This window comes from Centropristis striata, chromosome 13, assembly GCF_030273125.1.
Source record: "Centropristis striata isolate RG_2023a ecotype Rhode Island chromosome 13, C.striata_1.0, whole genome shotgun sequence".
NCBI classification, from domain to species: Eukaryota; Metazoa; Chordata; class Actinopteri; order Perciformes; family Serranidae; genus Centropristis; species Centropristis striata.
This window is the reverse complement of record NC_081529.1, coordinates 29,313,576-29,336,282: the sequence shown is the minus strand read 5'-3', so window position 1 is coordinate 29,336,282 and position 22,707 is coordinate 29,313,576. Positions and strand designations below refer to the sequence as shown.

General features: G+C 42.3%; 1 protein-coding gene and 2 long non-coding RNA genes across 3 annotated transcripts; 1 reads left to right on the top strand and 2 right to left on the bottom strand.

Moving 5' to 3' along the window:
* Positions 1 to 216: 216 nt before the first annotated feature.
* hid1a (HID1 domain containing a) lies at positions 217 to 22,015 on the top strand. Its single transcript, XM_059348392.1, has 19 exons — positions 217 to 349; positions 1,076 to 1,225; positions 2,535 to 2,705; positions 3,160 to 3,276; positions 5,145 to 5,251; positions 5,385 to 5,501; positions 15,116 to 15,323; positions 15,410 to 15,466; positions 15,553 to 15,693; positions 16,350 to 16,440; positions 17,423 to 17,574; positions 17,673 to 17,751; positions 17,921 to 18,085; positions 18,232 to 18,459; positions 19,600 to 19,751; positions 20,356 to 20,442; positions 20,536 to 20,627; positions 20,720 to 20,878; positions 20,966 to 22,015. Exons 1-19 carry the CDS (start codon positions 284 to 286, stop codon positions 21,027 to 21,029), a joined length of 2,403 nt encoding a protein of 800 aa, XP_059204375.1. The 5' UTR covers positions 217 to 283; the 3' UTR covers positions 21,030 to 22,015.
* On the bottom strand, positions 6,753 to 7,304 carry LOC131983634 (uncharacterized). Its single transcript, XR_009395476.1, has 2 exons — positions 7,216 to 7,304; positions 6,753 to 6,821 (listed from the first exon to the last, which is right to left on the bottom strand). It is a non-coding gene; the product is annotated as an uncharacterized LOC131983634 (long non-coding RNA).
* Positions 13,506 to 14,057, bottom strand: LOC131983633 (uncharacterized). Its single transcript, XR_009395475.1, has 2 exons — positions 13,969 to 14,057; positions 13,506 to 13,574 (listed from the first exon to the last, which is right to left on the bottom strand). It is a non-coding gene; the product is annotated as an uncharacterized LOC131983633 (long non-coding RNA).
* Positions 22,016 to 22,707: the final 692 nt, after the last annotated feature.

Below are 22,707 nucleotides of genomic sequence, written 5' to 3'. Positions count from 1 at the left end.
ACCACTGTGGCCGTCTTATACAAGATATGGATGCATTTATAGACAAAGGACATAAACAGTTTTGCATACAGCAGTTGAAAATGCTGGAAAATAAAGCACCCAATTTCACTAAGTGGTTGACATATTCACAACCCGGAAGTTACACCCTGTAGTGCAGCAGGTCCAGCCAGCCAATAGAATAAAAAAAAACGCCTCCGCCAATGACTCAAGCGAAGGAAAGGGCTGAGATTAACAGGGATCCTCAGCGGCAGCGGTCCTGTTATTATAAAGGGAAATAATCGCAATGGGCAGCACCGACTCAAAACTAAACTTCAGGAAAGCGGTGATTCAACTGACAACCAAAACACAGGTATATACGCTCACATACAGCCGAATAAAGGATTAAATGAAGAGAGAGACAGTGTGGCGGTGAGCGCTCCGGAGAGCATCACCGAGGAGATGAGATAACGCGTAGCCTATGATGTAGCAGCATTAAAAAACAGATCATGTTGCATGCGTTATTTTTGTCTGATATTCATTTGTTTTGCAAAATCGAAATGTTTACTAGATCGGTGTAGACATACTGCATGCACTGCACCTGTCGTATTTGTCATCAACTACATTATGGTTGCTTCATGGATGCAGATTATCATGAAGCTTTTTTTCTAGGCTGTATGGGTTTAAATTTTGTTATAAAACAAACGATGGCGTAGCTAAATCAAAAGTGATGACGTAGGTCTGGCAATGACCACGTTTGCAGCTGCGGCAGGTGGACTGTGCTGAGACCAGTGTGCCAGATAATGTTTCTTCACTGCTGCTAGAATAGAAGTTGTGTTTACATTGGCTTGAGGTAGGCCTCGGATGAGCTGTATAATGAAGACCAAACAAAGCATGTATGCATTATGAATAAAAGGGCACAACTATATTTTTTATTGTACTGCAAGATGAATAAGGCCATTGTTTTTTAAATCACACTTTCATTAAATGCTCAGTTTTGCTCAAGATCTATCTATCTATCTATCTATCTATCTATCTATCTATCTATCTATCTATCTATCTATCTATGGGAATTGAAAAGTAAACATATTTTCTACAGCCAGTGGAAGCCACAGACGACGCCTTCTGGGACCAGTTCTGGGCAGACACCACCACCACGGTCCAGGATGTTTTTGCACTGGTGCCAGCTGCAGAGATAAGAGCTGTTAGAGAGGAGTCCCCCTCCAATTTAGCAACCCTCTGCTATAAGGTACACACTGTATGAACTGCTAATGCATCTGTGTAATGCAAACTTGAATATGAGATTGCATGGGGACACTCTTCGCTTTGAGGCCACATCATGGAATAATGTTGTTTGTTAGAGCCCAGCACAAGCATCTGTCAGCAAGGCACTGCCTCATGCTCTCAGATGTGAACATAAAGTGAGTCAACTCCCCTTCCCTTTCCCTTCGCTTCCCGTCTCTTGGTACCAGCTTCCGTTTGAAGCCAGCTATCAGAAACAAAACAGACATACTGGATGCTTACAGCCTAATTAAATAAAGAGGAGGAGACGAGAGCCCTTGAAGCTGATTTAAAGAGGTTTGTTACCTATTTTAGACACAGTCTGCAACATGCTGTTGATTAAATTTAGACAATGAATCCTTTTAAAAAGTACATCTTTGATAAAGTCCCACTGCATGAACAGACTATATGCACTGATATCATGCAGCTATTAGTGTACTTCCCAGTTAATGATACCAAATGAAGTTATGAGATCATGTAGATTGTTTGTCTTTGTTTTCCAAAAGCAACATAATCTTAATCCAGTTTTTGGTATAGTTAATGTGGATCATATAACTGTAAATAACCTAATTAAAATATATTTACAAATAATTTTATGCGAAAGGCTCCATACTGTAAGAAGTGAGATTTCCATGTCTTTTTTTTATTTTAAAGCAGATAGGTGTTATATAAATACTGTGAAAGTATAAAAATGCTTAATCCACAGAGGAATGCAGACAACCAGTATTCAAAAACAGTATCTGTACGCTGGGACTTCTGCAAGGTTGCGATGTCACAAATATACTATATATAAGTAGAAAGTCCTACCACAGTGCAGTTACAGTCTCTCGGCTGCAATGACGTTGCAAAGAATTTGATTCGGAAGACCCGGAAACACTGACCAATCAGAGCAGACTGAGCTTTTTTAGGAGCGGGGCTTGAAGAGACAGGTGCTAAAATGGATGGTTTCAGATAGAAGATGATGGACTGATAGTATGAGAATAATAAAATAATGTTTTTGAACACTAAAACATGTAAACATGTTCTTTTAGAAACCTCACATAACCTGGAAATTAACATAATAGATCCCCCTTTAAAAAAGAATTTCAGATGGAACAACAAGTCTAAGAAACTGAGTGTGATGGTACTGTGCATGTTGACTGGGAATGCCTCACTAACCAAATTGGAGTATAGAAATTGAATTTAAAAAAATCTATGGTAACCTTTTTTTCCTGTGTGAAGCACAGCATGTCTGACTCACTACATGTTTCACCTGATTATCTGTCTTGTCTCCTCAGGCTGTGGAGAAATTGGTGCAGGGTGCAGAGTCTGGTTGCCCCACAGAGAGAGAAAAGCAGGTGATCCTGAACTGCACTCGCATCCTGAGCCGCATCCTCCCCTACATCTTTGAGGACCAGGACTGGAGAGGATTCTTCTGGTCGACAGTGCCTGGTGCTGGGCGGGCTGGGGTGAGTAAGCACTTGCAAAGACAAAAAAACGTACTTGCAAAAAGCATCAAAACAGGTCTTTTAACACTTTTTATCAAACAGTTACATAATCTTACTTTGAACACATAATGTTATTTGCAACTAAAAATATGACCAGTTACGAAAAAATATTCTCATCAGGCTTTTTAGATGCTCACTCACTCCAGTAATACAATACAGCATTATGAAATCACAGCCTGTTCTAGCCTTAACTACCAGCCAAATTGGTTTCCTCATTCCAGTTGAAAGGAGGTGTATTGACTTTTCCCCGTTGAGCAGGAAATATCAACTGCACTGAACCGTTTCCTTCCAAGTCATCACCCACTTTTTTTTTTCCATTTTACCTTTCACACCATTTCTTTCAATGCATGCTAGAGAATAATGTTCATTATCTGGATCTAGTCTCATACATATACTATGTGTCCATCGTTTCCAGACAGATGAACTGGATGAGGATGATGGAGCTCGACCACTGGCCGAGTCGCTGCTCTTGGCTATCGCCGACCTCCTCTTCTGCCCCGACTTCACTGTGCACAGCCATAGGAGAGGCCCCGTGAGTACCCAGAGCCCTGTCACTGTGCAAGTTGTCACCGTCCAGAAATATTAGATAAATGCTGACACATTATGATAATAGCTGGAAAATGTTTAACATGATCTTTTTTGTTCATCTAATCCTTTGATGCACAACATGGGTCTAAAGTGACCCGACAGAGTTTTTATGTTCTATATCTTTGACATAAATTATTTTCATCATTCAGTATTCCAGGTTTTCCTCAATTAGTTTGTTTTTGGTCATCATACAGCCTAATTTTATTTTTTCCTTAATTCATTTTTTAATAAAATCCCGTTTTGTGTCACTACCCTTCTAATGCACAACAAAATGACCCATATCCATTTTTTTTAGCTAAGTAGCTTGCTAAGCTAACTACTTAGCCAACTTTTTGGCTAAGTAGTTAGCAAAATTGCTTGCTAAGCTAACTACTAAGCTAACTTTTTGGCTAAGTATTTAGCTAAGGAGCTTGCTAAGCTAACTACTTGGCCAACTTCTTGGCTAAGTATTTAGCTAAGGAGCTTGCTAAGCTAACTACTTAGCTAACTTCTTGGCTAAGTAGTTAGCTTAGCAAGCTACTAATCCAAATAGTTAGCTATGTAATAATACAAAAACTTTTTTTCTTCATAAAGTATGACAGGCAAAATGAAAATAATGATCTGTTGTTATCAAAAACAAGATATTTAAAGAATACTTGGAATATTCAATCATAACATAAGTTGATATCAAAAGATAGAGCACAGAAACACACAGCAGCATTAAATAACATGGGGAATGAATGTGGGTCATATCAGACCCATGTTGTGCATGAGAAAGGGTGTCAATAAGTTGTGCATCAAAGGGTTAAGATATATTTTTTGAGCACGCACTTCCTTGTGATCATGATTGATGAAACACCAGGAAGAATTCCTCATCCCCAACGAGCAAGAAAGGAATGTTGCCTTTCAGGTTGCAACTTTGTTTACAGCCAGTGCTTTCTAGGGGTTTAAACTTCCTTGGTAAACTGGAGTATACTGTGCTCATTATTGTGCCATTAGTTTTACATTTCCTCTCTAAAATACATCATGAAACATATGCTGAGATACAGTTTCTAAAGGAAGTTCAGAAAAAGGAGAGAGTCATGACAGCAAAGGTTGCTTGTCTCTTAAAGGGATAGTTACATTTTTTTGAAGTGGGGTTGTATGAGGTACTTATCTATATTCAGTGCATAACCTACAGTAGATTGAGGTCAGCACGCCCGCAGTTTGAAGAAGCAGGAAGGAGTTCCTACACAGAAGCTTAGCATTGTACACTGTCGACATGGTAAAGCAGCATTTAGCTGTTAATATGCTGCAATCAACAACAAACTACCAACAGAACTGAATCAGCCTCAAATGCGAATGTTTTGAAATCCAGGTTAAAAACATTTCTCTTTTCATTTGCTTATGGATGAGCTCCTCTTAAAACACTTTAAAAGTTTAATCTTTTATCTGCAAAATGATTTCATTATTTATTATTTTATTATTTTATGCGCCATTTTAATCTAGCTCTTTTCTTTCTGTCCATCTATTTTTTCTGTACTTTTGGGTGGGTTTTCTTTTTAAGCGTATGTTTTAAATTCTGTTTTATGTAGAGGTTAAGTACATTAAGTTGCCCTGTGTATGAAGTGTGCTATATAAATAAAGCCGTCTTGCCTTGCTTAACTATATTTAGAATATTTCCACCACTGAAACCTAAACTATATCTCAACTATACAGATCAGAACAACAACAGTTTTGCAATCTGACTGTACATATATCCTGAGATATGTTTTCTGCACTTGGTGTTTTTTTCTGCAATACTGCACTTTGAACAAAATCATTTGGGATTTTTCTTTTTTTGACCGCATGCAGGACTCTGTAGAGAACATGCAGTCTATAGACAGCTGTGAATACATCTGGGAGGCAGGGGTGGGCTTTGCACAGTCGCCCCCTCTCAACTACATCCACGATCTGAATAGGTGAGTCAGCCGGCTGCATGCAGCTGTGTTTGGCAGCATCTGTATCACTAACAGGCTTTAGTCTGTCAGTTTAAAGTGGGTGACTCTTTTTTTTCTGTCCATCTCTATGCTTTTTTTCACTGCTCCTCTTCAGGACAGAATTGCTGAGATTGTTACTAACCTGCTTCTCTGAGGCCATGTACCTGCCTTCTTCAACGGACAACAACGTCCTCAATCCCTGGGTGACATTCTTCTGCTCCACAGAAAATAGGTAATATTTCCGGAAAAAAACAACATACAGGTACATCTAAAAAAAATTAAATATCATGAAATTGAATGACGTTTAATTAAATTCAATATTTTTTGTCAATCATTTCAGAAAGTGAAACTCATATATTATATAGATTCATTACGCATACAGTGAACACAGATAATGAAAACACAAAACTCACCTGTCTCAGAAAATTAGAATATTACATAAGATCAATAAAGAAAAAGGATATTTTAAACACAGATGTCATTTTTCTGAAAAGTATTTTAATTTCTATACACTCAATACTTGGTTGGGCCTCCTTTTGCATTTACATTACATTACATGTTATTTAGCTGACACTTTGGTCCAAAGCGAATGCATGAATTACTGCATTAAAGGAACACTCCACCGTTTTTTCATATTAAAACATGTTATTCGGTCAAGTAAGACGAGTTGATACAGACCTCTTGCGTCTCAATGCGTGCACTCAATCGCCCTGGCGCGCGGCGCCACTTGGCTAGCACTTAGCTTAGCCCAGTTCATTCATTAGGATCCAAACAGATGGACAGTTAGAAGCGACCAAACTCCTCCACGTTTTCCACTTCGACTCGGCGCAGTAATATCATCACTCCTGAAAAATCTTCTCCCCTCAGGAGTGATGATATTACTGTGCCGAGTCGAAGTGCTCCCAAGTGCTATTCCGCCATACATTATAGTTATCCTTTTTATCCGCTTAGAAAAGCGCCATGTTTTATTTTGTGTCGCCATACTTGGTCGTTTAACTACTCGTGTAGCTGTATTTAAATAGGGAAAACGTGGAGGAGTTTGGTCGCTTCTAACTGTCCATCTGTTTGGATCCTAATGAATGAACTGGGCTAAGCTAAGTGCTAGCCAAGTGGCGCCGCGCGCCAGGGCGATTGAGTGCACGCATTGAGACGCAAGAGGTCTGTATCAACTCGTCTTACTTGACCGAATAACATGTTTTAATATGAAAAAACGGTGGAGTGTTCCTTTAATACTTGGTGGCATGGAGGTGATCAGCCTACGGCACCATGTTGCTTTTATAGCAGCCTTCAGCTCATCTGCGTCTGGTGTCTCTCACCTTCCTCTTGACAACAGCCCATAGACTCCTATGGGGTTCAGGTTAGCCAAGTAGGTTTACCAGTCCAGCCCAGTAACACTGTGAAGAAGGTTGGACTTCTATACTATATTTATGCTGGACACTCAATAGCAGCTCGCTGCAGGTGATCGATCAGAATCACAACGACGTTCTCAGTTCAATGTCTTTATTAATCCAACCACATCCAATGCTCACAACTGTCCAGTGAATAAGTGGTTCTGTGTAAACAACAAATAAACACAATACAAAAGGTCAATAACACAGAAAATGTATTATTTCAAACAGCTTAAATACTAATTATCTACACACTGTATAATAAAACATAGCCTGACAAGTAGAAAAATAGTGTGACTATGCAAACAGTGAAAATTAGTATTAACATCAGGTGAATAGTGACAGCATGTAATTAAGGCATCAGCAAGGCAACAGTGCCATCTACAGGTCGATGAATTATAAACAAGGTCACCCACTAATGGCCGCCGCGGCCGCAGAGCGGACTCTGAAAACTCTTAACAGCAACATAACTAGCCAAAATACAACACTAGCTGTAACATGTAATAGGCTAACACCTAGCAACCTAGCTTTGGTGGCACACACGTTTACTTCACTCACTTGCGCTAGACGCACTTTGCACCGGATGACAGTTGCGGCTCAGCGTATTCAGCGTCAGTCACGTCCACGCCGCGAGTCTAGCAGACCCCGGCAGCTCGCGTTAGAAGACGGCGTAATTGCGTCGGCTCGCCCACAAGTCCGTGCGAGGTGTGGTCCAGTTCAGGTGCAGTGGGAAAAAACAGCGCTACTGCCGCGGGCCACCAGCAGAGGGCAGAGGGGCCTTTTTCACAGCCGCCCCCAGGTTTCCAAGGGAAAACTGGACCATGTACACAAAGGGCCCTGCAAATCTACAGGGAAACAGCTCAAAGGCTGCTGTAGTGAGTCCGGGGGTTGACTAATCAGTCAGGCAATGCAGGGAGCTGAATGAGCCGACCTACCGGCCTTGTGTAGGTACGGTCGCCCACCTTCACTTCAGCAGATCTCACTTTGTCATCAAGGCCAGGGAAGACATTAGTGACCGTTCCTACTGACCACAGTGAACGAGGGGACTGTGGGTCCATGATCATTACCGCCTTGCCAATGTGCAGATCTGGCTTATCTGAATGCCATTTTTGACGAGACTGAAGGCTTGGCAGGTAGAACTTGATGAAGTTTCGCCAGAAATGATCAGCGAGGAGCTGACTATGTCGCCAACGTCGTCTTCCCAGGAGTTCAGATTCAGGGTACACAACTTGGGGGAGAGAAGCGTCTGGCCGCCCGATCAGCAAGGAGTTCGGGGTGATGGGATCGGGATCCCCGATATCAGATGAGGTGTAGCCTAGAGGTTTTGAGTTGAGGATTCCTTCTACCTCAATAAGGAGCGTCCTCAGCACCTCTTCTGTCACTAGTTGTGCTCCAAGTGTGACCTGCAAGGCTTGCTTTAGGGAGCGGATTTCTCGCTCCCAACATCCTCCAAAATGGGGGGCATTAGGCGGATTGAATTTCCATTGGATCTGCTGAGGGGCAAGCTGCTCCTGAAGGTCTGGTTGAAGGGCTGCAAAGGCCTCTTGCAGCTCACGATCGCCCCCTCGGAAGTTGGTCCCTTGATCTGAGAGCAGTTCAAATGGCTTGCCCCTCCTCGCGATGAATCGCCTCAAAGCCATGAGAAAGGCATCAGTGTCAATGCTGGAGAGGAGGTCAACATGCACCGCTCGAGTTGTCATGCACTTGAACATGATCCCCCAGCGTTTCTCACTTCTTCTCCCTATTTTGATGGAATATGGGCCAAAGCAGTCCACGCCTGTAGAGAAGAAGGCTGGCTTGTAGAGTCGTAGTCTTGCGGGTGGCAGATCAGCCATCTTGGGAATCTCGGGCTTGCTACGCCATCTGTGACATTCTGTGCAGCCTCGTTGATGGCGGCGAACAGCTTCGCGACCTCGTGGGATCCAGTATTTGCGTCTAATCTCCGAAAAGACTCTTTCCGGACCAGGGTGATGGAGCTGCTCGTCGATGTCTTTAATGATCAGCTGCGTGATAGGGTGCTGGGCATCCAGCACAACAGGATGGATAGCCTCAGGATCGAGCTGGCTGCTGTAGCGCAAGCGTCCACCTACACGGATGAGCTCATCGTTGACATCAAACTCTGGGGCCAGGGTGAGGAGGCGGCTACTCCTTAGTACTGGCTTACCAGACTTCAGTTGAGCGAATTCCACAGGGAAGCATTCTAGTTGCACACGTTGCAGGAGGGCTACTTGTGCCTTGCAGTAGTCCTCAGCTGTAAGTGCGTCCTTAGCCGCCCCATTTAGGGAGTGAGCTGTTGCAGCTATGAGATCGCTGAAAGTTGTGAACTGAGTGGCATCTGGTACAGGCGGTGCAGGGAGTGCTGAATTCATCCCACAGAAGGCTGGCTTCTTCAATTCTTCACCCTGTGCGGAAGCTGTTGGCAGCTGGGGTGTTTCTGGCCACTGATCTGGGGGCTTGTGAAGGAAAGGCGGTCCGCAGTTCCAGCGGCTATCAGTTTTCAGAGCAGAGAGTGGTTTCCCCCTGGTGATGTCATCAGCAGGGTTCGAGGCAGACTCTACGTAACGCCAGGTATCACCAGCAGTGAGGTCTTGAATCTCGGCCACTCTGGTGCCCACAAACACTTTAAAACGGCATGACTCTGATGTTAGCCAAGTGAGGACGGTAGTAGAGTCAGTCCATAAAGTCACTTGCTGTATGTGCAAAGTCAGCTCAGTCCTCAGCAGCTTGGCTACCTGAGCTCCTGTCAAAGCAGCACACAGTTCTAGACGTGGGATGGATTGCTGCTTCTTCGGAGCTACTCTTGACCGTGCCGTGATGAATGCTATTTCAACTGCTCCGCTTTGACTCTCAGTTCTGAGGTATGCCACAGAGCCGTATGCCTGTTCTGAGGCATCACAAAACACATGGACCTCACGCCTGCTGTTGCGGGAGTCCAACTCAGGGCTGGTATAACCTCTTGGCAAGGTTAAATGTTGCAGATTAGACAGCTCCTCCTCCCACTCTTTCCATGCATGCAGCAGCTGTTCCGGTAAAGCTGGGTCGTCCCAATCCCTCTTTTTCTCCCACAGGTGTTGGACAAGCACTTTGGCTCTTGTTGTGTAGGGCACAAGGAACCCCAGGGGATCGTATTGACTGGCCAACACCTTATAGATGGAGCGCATGGTGGGCTCAGCAGTTACGACTGCTCGGGACTTATAGGAGAGTGTGTCAGTTTGACAGTGCCACTGGAGGCCTAGGGCTGATTCCTGCTGGTCGGGTTGGCCTTGAGATATCCACTTCTCAGCACTGACAGACCTGTACTCGGCAGGGAGGTGACGGATAGTGTCAGGGTGGTTACTCGCCCACTGCCGCAGTTCAAAGCCACCCTGGGACAGGAGGGTCTGTAGCTGGTCCACCAGGGCTTTGGCTTCCTCCTCTGAAGTTACACTCTGCAGACAGTTATCGACATAGAAGCACTGAAGCACTGAATCCCTGACTGCCTCACCGGGCTGGGTGTGGTCCAATGTATGCTTTTGGAGTGCATACGTAGCACAGCATGGACTGCATGTCGTGCCGAAAGGGAGCACTCGCCACTCATACACTGTGGGCTTCTGTTCACGTTGGAGATCTCTCCAAAGGAAGCGGAGGAATGGCTGATCCTCTGGGAGGAGCCTAACTTGGTGGAACATACCACGTATGTCACTGGTCACCGCGACAGCATGCTCCCTGAAGCGGAGGAGGACTGCTAGCAGGGACGCTCCTAGTGTGGGGCCAGGAAGCAAGAGTTTGTTCAGGTCAGTGCCTTGGAACTGAAATGAGCAGTTGAAGACTATACGAGGCTTCCCATTGTGTACCACTAAGTGGTGGGGGATGTACCAGCTATTTGGTGAGTCTTCTGCTCCAGGCTCGAGCGTGACGACGTAGCCAGCTTGCTCCAGCCTTTGTATCTCTGACCTGTATGCTGCGGCAAGTTCAGGGGCTTTGGAGAGTCTCCTTTCCGTGCTTCTTAGCTGGGGAAGTACAGCCTCCTTGGGTGCTCGTAGTTGAGGGAAGTTCTGGACACGAAGCAGAGGGGTGGCGTAGCGGTGGATGCCCTCTACCTCCACACGCTGGGTCTTTTCATCCAAGCAATGGAGTGCCTCTTGGTCTTGGCGTGACCGCATACTAGCCTTTTCACTCTGCCAAGGGAGCACGTCCACCTGCCATAACCTCTCAACCTGGTGGTAAAGGTCTGCTGGCGGGGTCCTGTAGGATGTAAAGAGACAGTTCTGCTCTGTGTAGCATGGTTTGAGTCCATGGGTTGAACCCTGCAGTGTCCATCCTAAGCGGGTTCTAACTGCAAATGGTGCCCCAGGTGGTCCACAGCGGACGGGCTCCACAGGGGTTATTAAGTGGGGATGGTCAGACCCTATGAGTAACAAGGGATGGATACCCTCAAACGGCTGGATGGGCAGGTTCCTCATATGGCTGAATTTCTGCTGCAAGGTTCTGATTGGATAGGTGTGTTCTCCTAAACCCAGTTGTGGTGCAGTGAAGGCCCCCGTTATGTTGTAAACTTGATCTGGGGAACCCGCTGGAGAGACGGTAAAGGAGACTGCCGCCCCATGAAGGGTCTGAGGCTCCTGTCTTACAGTCCGAAGGGGCAGATTCTCAGGCTCGCCCTGAAGACCAAGTTGCTTGGCCGCTGAATGGAGAAGCAAGGTGCGCTCTGAACCGTCGTCCAGTATGGCATATGTCTCCAGGGTTTGGTCTCCATTCCTTAGCACCACTTTGCTGACCTTAAGGAGAATGCGTTGTCCTTGAGGGGGTTTCCCAATGTACAGGACCTCTTCAGTCCTGTTTGGGGGAGTAGGACCCACTGGTCCTGGCACTGCTGGCCTGGGTTTGTCACCCTTATCCGCTTTTGCTGGAGTCTTTACACTGACCTCATGTAGAGCAAGGAGGTGTCGATTATTGCAGGTTTTGCAACACATTTTCAAGTCACACTCGGCTGCTCGATGATTTCGGCCACAGCGCCAACAGCGGTTATTGTCCTGGACCCATACTCGTTTCTGTGCATTGTTGAGAAGCTTGAAGTTGGTACAGTTATTGAGTGAGTGCTTATTATTCTCACAAAATGGACAAAACTTCTTTGGGGCTTGACTGTTAGGTGATCCCCAAGTTGTTTCGTCTGTGGGTTTGGTTTCTGCCCCCACCAGCAGAACGGATGCCTTTGGCGATGCCTTGATTCCCCTTTTCTGTTCTTTACGTTTTGGGTTCACATCCTTCCATGAGCTGCTGCCATATTGCAACATGTCTTCCTGAACCTGGAGTTCGTATTCCAACCAGTCTGCTAGGTCCAGTAAAGTGGGGACTGGTATCCTGAGTGGATGTGTGAAACGCCGAAAACCAGCTCTTAAGTCATGAGGCAGTTTACCCAGTAGGCGAGAAACGTGCGACCCACAATCCAGTTCCACTCTGCCTCTCCTCCCCAACTGCTCCAACATGCTCACCAGTGATCTGACACGTAAAGCGAACATTCGGAATGACTTGATGTCGCCGCTGGGGATGGTAGGTCCATCCATAAGCTCATCAATACGCTGAAGAGCCAGCTGGTGTGGTTGCCCATATTGCTGGTTCAAGGCTGCCATGGTGTCTGTGAAGGGGTACTGCGAGTTGCTGTAGGAGTCTGCGATGAGAAGGGCTTCCTCTAATTTCAGATGGTCCACCAATATCTGGAATTTGAAACGCTCTGTGGCATCTCGAGGCAGGATGTTATCTAAAGCCATTCGCAGTCTCGAAAACTCTCTAGGATTAGGATGAACAAAGTCCGGAATAGTGGGTGTGGGCCCCCGGTATGTCCGCTCCTGTCCACCTGGGGGGCTCCTGGGTGGAAGTCTGGAAGGATAACGTCCATGTGAGTATCCGTGCATTTCTGGTGAATAGTCACTAGCAGAATAACCATAATGGTGTTCATATCTGCCCTCGGCTCGGTGGTGGTGCCGTGGTGGGGAGTGATAGCGCTCTCTGCTGGTGGCATATCGCTCTGGAGAGTAATGGTGTTCTGCCTGTGAAGGACGGAACTCTGACGTATAATCAACATCATGTCCATAGCCACTGGGCGCTGGTCTTGACTGAGGCAAGGTGTATGCTGGCTCTGCATAATAGTCACGACTAAAGGGAGACAGGTCGTACCTTCCTGGTTGAGAGGTGCGCTGGGTTGAGTACTCATCTCCAACTGAATGTTGGCGGGGCTGGTGTAATGGGGTTACAGGTTCCCGGTCACAGTCAGGATGCTGGATTGGTGCCCTGTACGCTGCCGTGACGTCCACCAAACGCTGGGCCTCTCGAGGTTTGTTTGGTTGCTGGTGCTGCTCCAGCCTAGCCCCACTGAGCCCACTCCGAGCTCGAAGTTCCTCATGTTGCAGTTTGAGTTGCTGCATTGATGCTTGAAGGCTCTCCTGTTCCCTTCTAAGCCTCTGGCACTCATTCTTCCAGTCGGTGCTAGGAGTGCTCTCTACAGCATCAATTACTGTCCACTGTGGCGGGCTGTAACGCTGCTGACTAATCGGCGATACAGAACGTGAGCCACCATCATCACCCTCTTCCTCCTCTCCTGGATGAGATGTTCCAGCAGGCGTGGAGAGTGGTGATGTTGCCTTTGGAGTGTCAAAAAGGATGTAATCCTTGAGGTAAGCGGGGAGGGATGTCTGCCTCCTGACACGTTTACTAGGATCCATCCTCTCTGGATTAGACATTGTGATCTGCAGTGGGCTCAGGTATCCGGCTCGAAGGACCACTTTGTGAAGAAGGTTGGACTTCTATACTATATTTATGCTGGACACTCAATAGCAGCTCGCTGCAGGTGATCGATCAGAATCACAACGACGTTCTCAGTTCAATGTCTTTATTAATCCAACCACATCCAATGCTCACAACTGTCCAGTGAATAAGTGGTTCTGTGTAAACAACAAATAAACACAATACAAAAGGTCAATAACACAGAAAATGTATTATTTCAAACAGCTTAAATACTAATTATCTACACACTGTATAATAAAACATAGCCTGACAAGTAGAAAAATAGTGTGACTATGCAAACAGTGAAAATTAGTATTAACATCAGGTGAATAGTGACAGCATGTAATTAAGGCATCAGCAAGGCAACAGTGCCATCTACAGGTCGATGAATTATAAACAAGGTCACCCACTAATGGCCGCCGCGGCCGCAGAGCGGACTCTGAAAACTCTTAACAGCAACATAACTAGCCAAAATACAACACTAGCTGTAACATGTAATAGGCTAACACCTAGCAACCTAGCTTTGGTGGCACACACGTTTACTTCACTCACTTGCGCTAGACGCACTTTGCACCGGATGACAGTTGCGGCTCAGCGTATTCAGCGTCAGTCACGTCCACGCCGCGAGTCTAGCAGACCCCGGCAGCTCGCGTTAGAAGACGGCGTAATTGCGTCGGCTCGCCCACAAGTCCGTGCGAGGTGTGGTCCAGTTCAGGTGCAGTGGGAAAAAACAGCGCTACTGCCGCGGGCCACCAGCAGAGGGCAGAGGGGCCTTTTTCACAAACACCATGGTCACTTAAGCAGCTTTTGGTACATTTGCCAGTGTGGGCAGGTGCCAAGTCCTGCTGGAAAATGAAAGCAGCATCTCCAAAGAGCTTGTGGAAGCATGAAGACTCTAAAATGTCCTGCTAGATGGCTGCTATGTTGACTGTGGACTTCAGAAAACACAGTGGACCAACAGCAGCAGAGGACATGGCCCCAAACCACCACTGACCCAGGACTCACATATTGAACTTTTTCACAATATTCAAATTTTCTGAGACACTGAGTTTTGGGTTTCCATTATCTCTAAGCCAGAATCATAAAAATTACAAGAAAAAAAGGCTTGACATGTTTCACTCTATGCATAATGAATCTATATAATATACAAGTTTCACTTTCTGAAATGATTGGCAAAAAATATTGAACTTTTTCATGATGTTCTAATTTTTTGAGATATACCTGTATGTGATGATGTGCATCGATCTAAAACCTTCATTAGTTTAATTTACAATATTGTGAATAAATAGAATTTAGCCACAGCAGAGAATGCAATAAATTAAATATATATATATATACTTATTAGGGTTTATCTAGAGCTTTCAAACACATTTCATGGTCTTCATCACAGGTTGAGTTTGTTCAGTTATAATGACGATGACTTTATGGGTCTGTTGTCACTAATAGGTGGATGTATTTTCCAAAATTAAAGCTTATAAGTGGATTAAGTTAAGATGTTTTTTGCCAAACTATTTTCCCCAAATTCAAAAATCTTCACTCAAGAGCTTTTTTGCTCCCACTTTATTATATATATATTTAGATATGATGTGCAAATGCAATTTTGATGCATTTTCATTTCTGCATTGACTAGAATAGGTGACATCATTGCATATTACGATATATGGTCATTTTAATTTAAAATATGTGTCTTCTTCCGTAGACATGCTTTGCCTCTGTTCACCTCTCTGCTGAATGTGGTGTGTGCCTATGATCCAGTGGGCTACGGCATCCCCTACAACCACCTGCTCTTCTCGGACTACCGGGAGCAGCTGGTGGAGCAGGCTGTGCAGATCCTTATCGTGACGCTGGAGCATGACGGAGGGGTTCCCCACCGGCCCCCCTCCCCGTCCAGCATAGAGGAACATGAGGTACGAAACCAAGACCACCTGAAATAAATAAATGCGCCAACTGTATTACAAACATCATTCAAATGAATCTATTTATCTTTGTGCAGTCTGCAGGCCCTGAAAACCTGTTTGTGAACTATTTGTCAAGGATCCACAGAGAAGAGGTATACTGATTATCATTTCTATGAAGATAGATGAAGAACTTTCCTGTAAAGATGTCCAAAAATTCATTGTGTCTCTCCATTGGCAGGACTTTGACTTTGTACTGAAGGGTCTAGCTCGCTTGCTCACCAACCCTTTGACTCAGACTTACCTGCCTAACTCTACCAAGAAGATCCAGTTCCACCAAGAGCTGTTGGTGCTTTTCTGGAAGCTTTGTGACTTCAATAAGGTTGGTACAAAAAACTGAAAACAAGACTTGATTAAGGCGAGACAAAAACATTGTGGACAAGCTGTGTGTACTCATTAAGGTGTTTATTTTACTACATTTTTTTGCGTCTGTAGATTTCTCCTAAAATCACAGAAAAAATAAGCATTAAATAATGTCTAATTTGTATATTTAAACATGACATTTGAGCCAACTCATAATCCAAAAAAGAACTGTCTTACTGTAAGTAATCAACGGGGGAAGTTTAACAGAGTTTGTTTTTCTCATATTCTGAGCTAGAAATCATTTAACTTTCAAACATTCCAGGTTTACTGAATATTTTAAAAGGTATTTTTATGGCTGTTGACATTTTCAGATTTATGGAGTGATAAAAACATATATCCAATATCCCCTCTATAAAAACCTTTCACTCTGGTATGTCAATAAAATGAAACAATCATTTTGAACCTGGCTTTATCCAAATTTCAGACTTCAGTTCTGGAAACATATGCAAATTAGCACATTTAGCATCCATCTACATAATACATATATTAAGATAATGGCATCCTTGCATATTTAAACACAACATATGCATGTAAATTCCCCTGTAGTGTCTCCTATGAAGAATCTATGTTGTTGTTTTTTTCTCAAACAAAGTCTCCTTTGTATTCCCACAACAGAAGTTCCTGTTTTTTGTCCTGAAGAGCAGTGATGTGCTGGATATTCTGGTTCCTATACTCTTCTACCTGAATGATGCCAGGGCAGACCAGTGTGAGTCTCATCCTCTTGTTATCAGTCTCGTTGCACCCAACTAGTTTACTCATATTACACCTATTTTAAGGTCTCTGCATTGGCTGTCTGTGTGCTTCAGAATCGATTTTAAGATCCTTTTACTGGTTTATAAATCTCTTAATGGTCTTAGTCCAGCCTGTTTATCTGATTTATTTTTATCCTATGAACCCTCAAGGACCCTTAGGTCTTCTAGGAGCCTTTTAATAAAACTTAAAGTTAGGACAAAAACCCCACGGTGAGGCATGGTTTTCTCACTGTGGTCCACCTCTGTGGAACAGCCTCCTGAAGACCTGAGGGCATCAGAGACGCTTCATATTCTTAGGAGCAAACTTAAGACTTATCTCTTTAATTTGGCTTTTACGTGAACCATTTTAAAATATTTTTCTGCTCACGCATCTTAGTGTTACGACATCTTCTCTTTTATTTATTTATTTATTTATTTATTTATTTATTTTCTACTAGTTATTAGTCTATTTTTATATGTATATATTTTATCATGCTCTACTTTTTAATTATTTATTTATTGTTGTTCATTTATCCATTATCTTTTTTTATCTATTTTTTACTTTTTATTGTTATTATTTACTTCTTTTTTTTTTTAAATCTTACCTTACTTTATTTTTATTTATTTTATTGAATTAATTTCTAACCTGCCTCCAGTGTTTCCTCACTGCTTGACGTTGAGATGGCGCTTCCTCAGTTTGAGCTTTGTTTATAATGGGATGGGTGGGATGGAGGGTGTTTGCTTGTTTCTAGGTTTTATTATTATTATTATTATTATTATTATTATTATTATTATTATCATTATTTTTTTTCCTTTTTTATGTAAAGCACTTTGTGTTACATTTCTCTTGTATGAAAAGTGCCATACAAATAAAGTCTGATTGATTGATTGACTGATCGAACAAGCCTCTACTACACACATATATTTATTAACTTGTGTTGTGTTTGATGGCTGCAGCTCGTGTTGGACTCATGCACATTGGCGTGTTCATTTTGCTGCTGCTGAGCGGGGAGAGAAACTTTGGCGTGCGCCTGAACAAGCCCTACACCGTCCATGTGCCCATGGACATCCCAGTGTTCACAGGGACTCATGCTGATCTGCTGATAGTGGTGAGTGTCTACTGCGTTACATCATCTGAAATGGTCTTCATTGCTGCCAAATTAAGATACAACTAATGCTCACAGCTGTCACTGTGTTTGTTTTGTAGGTGTTTCACAAGATTATCACCACAGGCCACCAACGTCTCCAGCCTCTGTTTGACTGCCTACTCACCATCGTTGTAAATGGTGAATTGCTTTGGCGCCATCTGTCTGACAATGCGCAGATATTATTTTTGCAACATAAATTACTTAAAAGTTTAAACATCTCATAAGAAATAGATGCCATGTTATTAAGTAAAAAATACCTATTATAGTCTCATCAATCATCTTCTTAACATTTCTTTTCCTTCTGCAGTGTCTCCCTATCTGAAGAGCCTGTCCATGGTGGCAGCCAATAAACTGCTCCACCTGCTGGAGGCCTTCTCCACCAGCTGGTTCCTGTTCTCTGTAGCACAGAACCATCACCTTGTGTTCTTCCTTCTCGAGGCTTTCAACAACATTATCCAGTACCAGTTTGACGGTAAACCAAAGCAGACACACAACACCATTCTGGGCATGCATTGGTGTCAAAAGCTTCCTTCTTTCTGTTTTTGTATCAGGATCAAGATATTAAAAAGGAACTTACTTTGTCAGAGTAAATCTATACTTCTTTCTCTCACCTTACAGGAAACTGCAACCTGGTGTACGCCATCATCCGCAAACGTAACGTGTTCCACCAGTTGGCCAACCTGCCGTCTGACCCTGCTTCCATCCAGAAGGCTCTGCAGAGGAAGAGGAAGTCTCCGGATGTTATTTCCCGCACTAGCTCTCAGGAGACCGTGTCCATGGAGGGCTCTCACCCTGCTGTGCCAGCAGAGCCGGGCACACTGAAGACCAGTCTGGTCGCTATTCCAGGTATGAATCCTGTCCTGTGCCTGAGCAAACACAAAGCACATAAGCACCTGAAGAGAACTATGATTGTCGAACTATAAAGGCTAAAAAGGGGCCTAATAATGTAGTTCTTAGCAAACGTCACTTTAAAAAAATTGAGAAAGATTAAAAAATACACTTCCCAAGTTTACTACAAAGACTTGTAGAAGAAACATGGCACTTTGTGCAAAGGTGTGGCTTACTGATGTGTTTTAAGTGCAGTATCACAGAGAAGTAAGCTTTATCCCATAAGAACCCAGACCCAGTAATACTTAAAGGAACATTATGGGGGATATACCACAGACCAAGTGGACCACATAGAACACATTTATGATGTTTAAAAAAAAAACTACTCCTAAGTGTCAAAGATCTATGATGTGACATATATACATTACAGTGGGCGTTTATGGTATTTATGTTTATATTTTGTATTTTAAAATAAAAAAACTAGACACATTTTCTGCTTACAGAAACACAAATTTGCCTTTTCCTTTAATCTCTACAACATATATCAAAATTGTGACAGTAATAGTGCTGCTTAACAACAAATTATTTTTCAGATTTGTTTTTAAGTAACAAAATAAGAATAAATCAATAATAAATAAAAACAAATAACCATTTGCCTTTGTGTTTGCATCTCCATAACATATATCAAAATTGTGACTTTAATTTGTTCAGGAAATATGGTCAGAACAAGTTAAATGCAATACAGGACACGCTATTAACGGATTGGAATTGTTAAATGGGTTTAAACTTAGCCTCCTAACAAAAAATAAGCTTTTTGAATTTAGCTACTTTTTCCACATTTCTGTTTCCAGTCACACCCACATTTTGGAGAAGTCACGTCCTGTCACAGTCACATGACCACCACACCAGGCTGTTGAGTATGTGTCGGTTAGGGATTTAATGAGTTAAGGTGAAGCATAAAGCTGAATATGGGATGTTGTAGAAGATTTAAAGTATTTGTTACACGGGTGTCACCATGGGTTCTTATGGGTTAAGCAAAGACAATACTCTTCATACTTAATTTTGGTGTTTTTTGTTGTTGACAATAACTAAAATGCAGCCTAGAATATCACCTGACCTATCTTGGAAGTATTTATTTTAATTCATGTGTTCCTGCAGGCATTGATAAACTGACTGAGAAGTCCCAGGTGTCGGAGGATGGCACCATGGTGTCAGTTCACAAGACAGAGCCCGCTCACACAGCCCCCTCAGACCAAAGCGCAGTCGCCGGCACCAGCGACACAGAGTCAAACTCAGGCCGAGACAATGAAGTAAGTGTTGGTGTGCATATTTGTTTTTAAAGCTATTGCATGTTATTTAATCTATGTCTGCACCAAGGTTATAATAGTTTAGGATTTTTCATTAGTTTTAGTTTTAATTTCGTTGTCAATTTTTGTTTTCAAATTCACTTAGTTTAAATTAGTTTTTAGAGTGAGTTTGCTTGTTTTGATTAGTTTTTACTTTTTGAAAAATGCTTAGTTTTAGTTTAGTTTTTATTATTTTTAGTATTATTTTTTTGTAATGGGGTATTTGTTGGGTGCGAGATTCAATAAGGTAAAAATAAATGTTGCCTTTATTTCCTTTGTTTTATCCATCTCAGCTCCAATAAGTTTATTTAGTCATAAAACCAAATAGATGAAATAGGTTTCATATCAACCAAAAGGTTTACGTATGAAAAAAGTAAAAAGTAAGTAACATTTTCACTATAATTTTAATTAGTTTTGTAACCACAAAATACAGTTTCAGTTAGTTATCGTTTTTTTAAAAACTCGTTTTTGTTTTTATTTCAGTTAACAAAAATGTTTTTTCAATTCTAGTTTTCGTTGTTTTGCTAGTTTTCGTGAACTATAATAACCTTGGTCTGCACATTATCAGGATGTTTTCTACACTGAAGCAGAAATGGAGAGAAGACGTTTGTCAAGTGTGTCTTCAACATCGTTTTGGGTTCCCACACCAGAATGGGTCGGTAACTTCATCAGCCTGCTCCATTATTGAAATTTACAAAAATGTGTAACTGATCTGGATTTACTTTTTTTTTTTTTTTTTAAATCCTAGGTTCTGTCCTGGAAGTGTAAGCTACCCTTGCAGACTATCATGCGACTTCTACAAGTGCTGGTTCCCCAGGTGGAGAAGATCTGCATCGACAAGTATGTAAACAATTCGTTTCTGGTCAGCATGTAAAATAAAATCATATGTTGGCTGAGATTCTTTTGAAATATAACCTTTTTCTTCACTACAGGGGTCTGACAGATGAATCAGAGATCTTGAAATTTCTCCAGCATGGCACATTAGTGGGCCTGCTGCCAGTTCCTCACCCCATCCTCATCAGAAAGTATCAGGCCAACGCAGGCACGGCCATGTGGTTTCGCACCTACATGTGGGGTGTCGTCTATTTGCGGTGAGTCAGCCGTAAGAGCGGAGGATCATGCAAACAGCCGTCTATTCACACTGACTTAACGCTAACATCTTTTTTTTGTTTTTCCAGCAATGTGGACCCTCCGATCTGGTATGACACCGATGTCCGTCTTTTTGAGATTCAGAGGATGTAGGCGGTAAAATAGGACTGTTCCTGCTCCCTTCAGTATCTGCTGGTTTCCCGGTAATCCTCACTGTGTTTAACTTGCCTCCATTACCATCAACATCACAATGCAAACACTTGGATCAGATTCATTCAGACAAGTGAGGTCGAGATATCCTTACAGGTGCATCTCAATAAATGAGAATATCATACAAAAGTCAGTTATTCAATTTAAAAAGTGGAAAACCACATTATATAGATCCGTTAAGACACACAGAATGAAACATTTCATGTCTTGCATCATTTAATCTCTTCTAATTATAATGATTATGGCTTACATTTAACAAAGACCTAAAATTCAGTGTCTCAAAAAAAAAAAATTACAAAAGACAAGTTTCAAAAAGTTTAATATGCAAATGTTGGCCTCTGAAAAGTATGTCCATCTATATGCACTCAATACTTGGTTGGGGCTATTTGACTTGAACTACTGGAAATAGACTATAGATATTCTAATTTATTGAGATGCACCTGTAGATTAAGATGGGAGATGGTTGAATTATCAACAAAAACAACTACTGTGTTTGTACATTTCTTAAAGACATCAAGACCATAGAATGTGTGGAGCATATCCTGAAATCTGAGGCTCTTTTTCTTGGCAGCAAAGAAGTGAAAGAGGAATATTGTTCAATTTTGCAGCCAGACTTGTTATAGAAGATATGTTTTTCCCAACAGAGGCGTGTAACATATCCTGGATGGCACAATATTGGTGTTTCACGTTATTTGTTGTACTTGCCATGCTTTAAAATGCACTCTTTTGAGTTGTCTGTTAATATGGTTGTAGTTTACTGTGACAATGTAATTCTACAGGATTTTGGAGGCTATAATTCAGATTGTATGTTTTTATGTATACGACCAGGTTCAATTTTGGATCTGGCTGGCTATGCTTACGATGCTTGATGTTGAGAATTGTATTTTACGTAAATTATCCTGAAAATATATATTGATATGCATCTGTGACATCTGTATTGGTTGCATTACTTATTTATTTGGAATCTCACTTTACTCTTTGTCCTCACCAACACCAAAAGTCTAATCAAATGACATAAGGCAAAACACAAGCAAAAACTTTTTTCCCCACACACTTTTAAATTTTGATTTTGGGCTATTTTGCTTATTTAACATATTCTTTCAGACAAGTAGAACATAAAACCCATTAAATTTTACTACATTTTGTCTATTTGTGCTTGGGAATTTCTCCTAAATTCAGCATTAGATAATGTTTATATATATTTAAACATAAAATTTCAGAAAAGGTGTAGTATACATTTTTTTCTCTTAATACAAGCTATCAACTGGTGAAGTTTCATGGTCAAAGTGGGAAAAACAATACCATATTCACATGCAGTTCCTTGCAAAATGTATCTTCAAAAAGGTTTTCTCAAACTCTGAGCCAGAAATCTCCACTTCAGTAGTACTTTCATACACCAAACTTTCCAGTTTCATTCCCATCTATATATTCTGAAAGTTTATACGAGGAGTGTGTTCATATATTATTCATAGCCTTATTTATATAACATTTTATTCTAAAAACTGAAGTCAAAGCTGCCCCTTTACACCATGATCACTAGATGGCAACGTGTCCCTCTCAAGCAACATTTATGGGGCACATTTACACTGCTGCAATTCAATGCTGTCAAAAAACTTGCATT

Coding starts and splice junctions, on each gene's coding strand:
- hid1a (XM_059348392.1), top strand. CDS start 284: ATGGGCAGCACCGACTCAAAACTAAACTTCAGGAAAGCGGTGATTCAA. Junction 5,252..5,384: donor TACATCCACGATCTGAATAG/GTGAGTCAGCCG, acceptor GCTCCTCTTCAG/GACAGAATTGCTGAGATTGT. Junction 20,443..20,535: donor GGGTTCCCACACCAGAATGG/GTCGGTAACTTC, acceptor TTTAAATCCTAG/GTTCTGTCCTGGAAGTGTAA.